The following is a 7,600-nucleotide window of genomic DNA, read 5'->3' on the forward strand; positions in this document are numbered from 1 at the left end:
TGTGTGTGTGTGTGTGTGTGTGTGTGTGTGTGTGTGTGTGTGTGAGAGAGAGACTGAGTGAGTGAAGAATAATGCACGGTGCATGTTGACCGTATTTATGTGAATACACACCAGTGCAGGCATTTTGACACTCCTGTGTTTAGACCGTTTTAGGCGCGCCACCAAAGACGTCTATGCTTCTCCGTATTCTACTCGGACCTCGCGCGCAGAAAACATGCAGTCAGAAGCGGATTAAGTTCCGTTTCGCGGCTTTGAATTTTGAATACTGTCTGCCTTCAAGAATGTCCCACTCCTTACTGTCTCATTCATTCACGTTCCTTTGTTAATAATACAATTTTTGTAATAGATCATTTGCTGGTAAAGGGTGAGAGACCTGGCGAGTCAGGTGTGGCTCGCGAGCCATAGGTTCCCGACCTCTGGTCTAGCTCAATCTGACCTGGTGACATCATTGTCACATGGCAGCTGATTGGTTCTCTCCTGTATCGCTAGCCAATGAGCTTACTGCTTAATATTCAAATACCTGGCTTTTGTTTGCTGTAGCAGTTTGCAGCGCACTTCAGAAACCCTCCACCTTCCCCAGTTCCACCTGTATAGATCTGCTACGGGGTGATTCGTGTATGCTATATGGGGGTTATTCATATGTGTTATATGTGTAGCAGCAGTATTTCTTACATGCTTACAGCAGCATGTTGTGGATGTATTGGCAGTAGCAAGTCTCGGTACTTGCTCTGCCGCAGCAGCAGCAGTGTAGCAGATCTATTCCGTCAAGACCAAATACATTAACATTATCATGTACATTAACATGCTAATCCCTCCGAGAGTTGTCATGACAGAACTAATTTCCATTTGCACATCAATGCAGCTCACTTGTGAAAGTGTTTGGGACCTTTTAGAGTGTATTTATGTTACCAGAACAATTCATATTACTCAAACCGTTAAATAAAGGTTTTACCTCTGAGCTGCATCTATAGTTTGTTCCCAGTCCTGTAGAGTCAACAGCAGCTTCATCTTCTTGACCAGGGCAGGTAGAAAGGACGGGTAACTCACAATCACCTGGTTAATGGTCTCTAAAGCACCAGAATAATTCTGACGAAATTCATAATAATGTACCTGACAGAAAGACACAATCAGAGCATTACAAAACAAATCTTTTTGCAATAGCAAAAAAATATAATAATGTAATATAATATAATTTCTCAGGTTTCTTATATTTTTGGGGTGAAATGTAACCTAGACATGAACTTTCACTTCAACGTTTATCAGCTTCTGAATCCCTTATTTTCAGTTGACTCTATATGGTATTTTAAAAAGTATCATTACATTTAAACAATTACATCACCTTTAAGAATTAAACCTTTGAAAAATGTAAATAAAAAATGTGCACACATCTTATAAGTGAACATCAATCAATCAGGACATTTCTGTTTGCTAAATTATTAAATGGTAATCAGAAATAAAGTTACCTTCCCCATCAAAGCAAAAATGTCGCTTTTCTCCTTCAGAGCCTCGTCAAAGTATTTCCCAGACTTCTTTGCATAAGCATCCTTATTAGATCGCAGATCAATCCAGCCTTTCAGTACAATTCCCTACAAAACAATAATCCCAATATTAAATAAACAGCAAAATATGTGGAAAATCTGGTAATCATCAGTTATTTTATTTTTTATAGTTTTTATTAATATTTTGAATTAGATTATATATTTACTTTTTTCATTTTATTTGTATTAAGTTTTTAGCAATTATGTTGTTCTTTTTTTATTTCAGTTTTATTTATTTATTGTTTTTTTGTTTGTTATTTTAGCACAGTAAACTAAGTTAACTAAATAATAAAAAAAGGGTTTATGGTTTTAGTTTTATTTAACTATAACAGCCCTGAAAATCACTACATTTAAAGGAGTCATACTATACCTCGATGTTCAAATACATTTTTTTATTAACTGAAACATTCATAGTTTAGTGTTTTATGGCCACCATGAATGAACAGGCCAAATTTCAGCCAAAATACATCTTACTGCATAATTTGCAAAATGCTGAATATTTGCCCTGCTATCAGACTTATGCTATTGATCATTAAAGGGGTCATATGATGCTATTTTAAAGATCATTATTTTGTGTATTTGGTGTAACAGAATATGTTGACATGCTTTAATGTTAAAAAAACACATTATTTTTCAAATACTGTACAGGAAAAATTTAAATCGCATCATATGACCTCTTTAAGATACAGGCAGGCTGATCAGTCCTTTTCCCATCATGAAAAGCTACCTCAGCAGACATCTATAGGGTAGATGCATTAGAAAAGTTCACCTCTTTAGAGCCACTGGAGATCTTGATCATTCTGTCCACATACTCTCTGGCTTTGTCATTGCGGCCCAGAAGCCACAGCAGCAAGCCAGCGTAATACAGAGCTTTGGGACTCGCCGTCTTCCTCTCCTCCTTCACCCTTCCATCCAGCTCCTGGATCACATCACGGTCTACAGGCAAGACATGTTTTGCCATTATTTATTCACACTCATATCATTCCAAACCTGTATGCTAATACATTTTCCATGCAACACAAAGGATTTTTATAGAGACATTTAATACTGACATCGCAATAATCCACAAGTAATCCACACCACTCCAGTCCATCAATTAACGTCTAGTGACGTGAAAAGTAGTTCTGAACAAATATGTTGGTGGATTTTGATGCAAGAGGACAACAAGAGATGGACTTATGAGCGTTATTATGGACTCGTATTTTGGCCAGAAGCATCGGTTTAAAGTTAAAATGCCTTAATTATGGATTTGTTTCTTATAGACACTCGGCTTTTTGCTTCACAAGATGTTAACTGATGGACTGGAGTGGTGTGGATTATTGTAATGTTTTTATCAGCTGTTTGGACTCTCATTCTGACGGCACCCATTCACTGCAGAGCATCCATTGCTGAGCAAGTGATGTAATGCTACATTTCTCCAAACTCATCTACATCTTGGATGGCCTGGGGGTGAATACATTTCTAGCAAATTCTCATTTTTGATTGAACTACTCCTTTAAACAAGACATGCAAAAGATCTACCAGGGTTTGGTCTTTTCTTCTGGGCATAAACCAGAGCCATGAGCACACAGAGGGAAAGGTCTCTTCTCTCCTTCAGTTGCTCCAGCTCCTGAATGGCGTCCAACACTTGATCTGCAACAATAAAATAACAAAGAAAAAACAGACACCAAGGGATTTAGACCATTTCTCAAGACGTCAATTGAAGACAAAGATAGAAAACAGTGGGTTTTCCTCACCTTGCATGAGCAGCCCGTAAGCGTGGAGGAATGAGAAGATCGGATCATGACTGAATTTGCCTTGAGCTTCACTGGAAACATCTACAACATGACTGGAGTACTTTTCCTGGCAGTAGTATAAGATCAAGGCCTGAAATTGGCAGTAAATTCAGTAGTGTTAATTTTTTCATTATTCCAATTTACTGGAAAACCATATATTATTGAATGAAACTTGATTAGTTATCTAAAAATATTACAGGCGTTTCTTTACCTTGTAAAACGGACTGAATCCTATTTGATACATACATTTCTAAATCAGCCTCTAAATGAACATGTCAAAACTTTGCTGGAAAACCTGTTGTATCTGTCGTCTGATTCTGATTGATAGTTTAGATTTTTTTTAGCAAGTAAAAGCATAATTATACAAACATCCACCTTCAGCTCCTGCTTCATGTGCCTTGCTGTGAAATCTTTACTGTTTACGCAAGAATAACCTTTATATTGTTAGCAGTGTTTCAAGATGAACACTTACTGGACTGAACTTAGGTTTACTTGATTATACATACATAATCTTTCAGAAAAAAACATGTTCAAATGTGAGCATCAGTCTTTTGAGGAAGGTTTGTTTATTCAGTATGGGCTCCATATTCTCACTATATGAGCCATAAAAGCTTGATGTATCAAATATGATACAGAACACAACACACACGCATTTTCTTTTCTTTTTTGCCCAAAGGTTCAATAAACTGTTCCATTAAAAACAAAAAAAGATTTTTCCAACTATTATTTCATATGTCAGGCTTTACAGAGTTTCTCTTTCCAATCAAAATATCTGTTTCTTTGAGAATATTGCTTCAACTGGTATTCCGTTTATAGGTTTTATTTTCCTGTTATTTATGCATATGTTTATGAAACATCTCACAACTACACGTATTTGCATAAAACATGTTCGTGCTGAGCTGCACTATTATTATGAGTGCTATGCGATCATTTTTCATGACTTACAAGCGCGCTCTCCTCATCATCAACCCCCGCCATAATGTCACACACTGCAGCTCTCTAAAAAACCCTGAAAGTATACAGAGCAGACGATTCTGCACGGCGAGAGTCTTCCTATCCCGTTCTCGCCATCTTTGATAAGAAGATGAAGTGTCATAGTAACCAAACAAACTCCGCTATTTCCGCTTGGAAACCAGGAAGTGACGAGCCAGTAAACGAGTGGCGCAATTCTACTTATTTACCACAGGGTGGCGCCACACTCTCATTTTTATTTGCAGCATAGATACGTGTAGACCTGTTTTTATACAGTCTATGGTGTAGACACAAATATTTATAACAAATATATTTATGAAGATACATACGATTATTCATATGACGTTTAGGCATCAAAAGATGTAATTTATGAATAAAATATTTTATGAAAAGAACCAAATCAAATCAACTCAGCTGAGAATCTTTATAAATATATAAAAAAATGTATTCGCTTGTAATAATAAATTAGAGCCCCCTGGAATATTAGTTATATTATTATTATTTTTTTTAATTTTGTATATTGGTTATTTATTTATTTATTTGTTTATTTATATTGTGTGCGTGTGTGTGTGTGTGCGCGTGTGCGTGCGTGTGTGTGTGTGTGTGTGTGTGTGCGCGTGTGCGTGTGTGTGCGTGTGTGTGTGTGTGTGAGTGTGTGCGTGTGCGTGTGCTTGTGTGTGTGTAAGTGAACTAATTAAATGTCTGTTGTTAGCATAGCAAATGGTGCAATACATTTTAATTGCTGGAACAATGCAATTTGTCTGAAAAGTGTATAACTATCTGTATATAAAAACAATAGAAGTACAATAAAATGTAATGTCCCCATTTGGATAGCTAAGTAAATGTGTGTGTGTGTGTGTGCGTGTGTGTGTGTGTGTGTGTGTGTGTTCACCAGGGCTGCATAATTTGGTTAAACAAATACAGTAAAAACAGTAATGTTGTGAAATATTGCAATTTCAAATAAGTGTTTTCTATTTCAATACATTTTAAAATGTAATTTATTCCTGTGATGCAAAGCTGAATTTTCAGCATCGTTACTCTAGTCTTCAGTGTCAAATGATCCTTCAGAAATCATTCTAATATGCGGATTTGCAGCTTAAGAAACATCTTATTATTATCAACTTTGAAAACAGATGTGCTGCTTAATATTTTGATGGAAACTGTGATTAAACACTTTGATGAAAGTGATGAAAAGTACAGAATAACAGCTTTTATTTCAAATAGGAATCTTCACATTGTCTATACTGTCACTTTTGATTAATTTAATGCATATTTGCTGAATGTAAGTATTTATTTCTTTCAAAAAAAAAAAAAATTGACCCAAAACTTTTGAACAGTATATATGATACACTCTAAAAAATGCTGGGTTAAATCTAACCCAGCGCAGGGTTAAAAAGGGACAAACCCAGCTATTGGGTTGTTTTGACCCAGCGGTTGGGTTCAAAACATCCCAACCGCTGGGTCAAAACAACCCAATAGCTGGGTTTGTCCCTTTTTAACCCAGCGCTGGGTTATATTTAATCCAGCATTTTTTAGAGTGTATGTATTTTTTTAAATACCCTAATGCACAATACAGATTCATATATACTGTAGATACATACAGGTTTGTCAGGTTAATTATAGTTTTTGGTATTTCATAAACTCCCAATCAGAGGCAATACAGATACAGTACGTTTGAAATGGAAACGTGCTCTCATCCTCATCAGCCTTAATGAGAGACTCGGGGTTACACAACACAGTTTGAGCTCATTGATCGCGTAAATCAGCCCTGGGTTTGTCCTGGACGCTGGCGTCCTCAGTCCTGATCCCAGCCGTGTGTCCTGTCCCGAAGGGGCCTTTCCCCGGCCTGTCCGTCCGATACGTTCCATACACACACTGACAGATAATCATTAGCAGCAGCAGCAGAAGTCGTTAATGATCAGGCTGTCCGCACTCCGCACATGACGGTCTGCTAGTGATGCTTCTCATGTGTAAATGTGCAGGCTCAGTTTTGAATGGTTTGTATTCTGGATGATCGAGAAACACACTCGATTCTGTGCATATAAAAGCACAGGAAATTCTCTATAATGGAGCACTTTACAGCCTGTTACACATTTACATTAAAATAACATTTTAAAAAATCTTTCTAATTCTACAAGAATAGAGAAATTCACACCACAACAATCCACTAATCCATCCTTCCGGTGTCATTATTGCACATGCACAAAAACTAGTGCTGTCAAACGATTATTCGCGATTAATCACATCCAAAATAAAAGTTTTTGTTTACATAATATATATGTGTGTCTGCATATTTATTATGTACATATAAATACACATGCCTGTAGGAAGCAGTAATGTTTAAATGCATCCAACTAAATAAATCAGAAAAAAAACGCTTTATGAATGATGTATAAATAACGTTTTTGTTCTAATGTTTTGAGAATATAATTAAAGACAGATCATTTTGGAAGAATGTTTGCTCATAAACTTAATTGAATCTTACTTTTTTGTTACATGTATTCAGTAAATGTGTTTCGGCAATGTACATGTTTTCCGCTTTAACTGAGTGCATGTTTTTTATGTATATTTTATAGGAATAGTTTACCAAAAATGAAAGGAATCAATGGTCTGAAGTTAAAGGGATCGTTCACCCCAAAATGAAAATGCTGTCATTAATTACTCACCCTCATGTCGTTCCAAACCCGTTAGGCCTCCGTTCATCTTCGGAACACAATTTAAGATATTTTTGATGGAATCTGAGAGCTCTCTGACCCTCCCATAGACAGCAAAGCAGCTGAAATGTTCCCAGACAGAAACGTAGCAAGGACATCGGTAAAACAGTCCATGTGACATCAGTGGCTCAACTTCAATTTTGCAAAACTACGAGAATACTTTTTATGCGCAAAGAAAACAAAAATGACAACTTTATTCAACAATTCTTCTCCCCCGAGTTACTGTCTTCCGCCATTTTGGAGAGTATCACAACGCATATGCATACTTTACGTACTTTACATACTTTAAGTGTAAACAACGCTGATTACGCCGATTACGTTCATGCGCGCACTTTCCCCCCTAACATAAACAATGGCGATTACGTTCTTGGGTACTCTCCAAAATGGCAGAAGACGTAACTCAGGGGAGAAGAATTGTTAAATAAATTATGTTAGTTTTGTTTTCTTTGCGCATAAAAAGTATTCTCGTAGCTTCGAAAAACTGAAGTTGAGCCACTGATGTCACATGGACTGTTTTACAGATGTCCTTACTACATTTCTGGACCTGTGAACATTACAGTTGTGTTGCTGTCTATGCAGGGTCTGAGAGCTCTCACATTTA

At 36.7% G+C, this 7,600-nt stretch overlaps 1 protein-coding gene across 1 annotated transcript in view; it reads right to left on the reverse strand.

The window, feature by feature from the left end:
* Window positions 1-4,380, reverse strand: part of LOC107677919 (tetratricopeptide repeat protein 21B-like) — a 29,775-nt gene extending 25,395 nt beyond the window's left edge. Inside the window, exons 1-6 of the mRNA XM_016472990.1 lie at window positions 4,259-4,380; window positions 3,275-3,404; window positions 3,060-3,170; window positions 2,308-2,474; window positions 1,464-1,586; window positions 953-1,110 (exon numbers count right to left, since the gene is read on the reverse strand). Coding sequence (XP_016328476.1) covers window positions 953-1,110; window positions 1,464-1,586; window positions 2,308-2,474; window positions 3,060-3,170; window positions 3,275-3,404; window positions 4,259-4,291 — 722 coding nt within the window. The 5' untranslated portion in view covers window positions 4,292-4,380. The remainder of the gene's footprint in view (window positions 1-952; window positions 1,111-1,463; window positions 1,587-2,307; window positions 2,475-3,059; window positions 3,171-3,274; window positions 3,405-4,258) is intronic.
* Window positions 4,381-7,600: the final 3,220 nt, after the last annotated feature.

The sequence above is a fragment of the Sinocyclocheilus anshuiensis genome, unplaced genomic scaffold, assembly GCF_001515605.1.
Source record: "Sinocyclocheilus anshuiensis isolate Anshui unplaced genomic scaffold, SAMN03320099.WGS_v1.1 scaffold164, whole genome shotgun sequence".
Taxonomy (NCBI): domain Eukaryota; kingdom Metazoa; phylum Chordata; class Actinopteri; order Cypriniformes; family Cyprinidae; genus Sinocyclocheilus; species Sinocyclocheilus anshuiensis.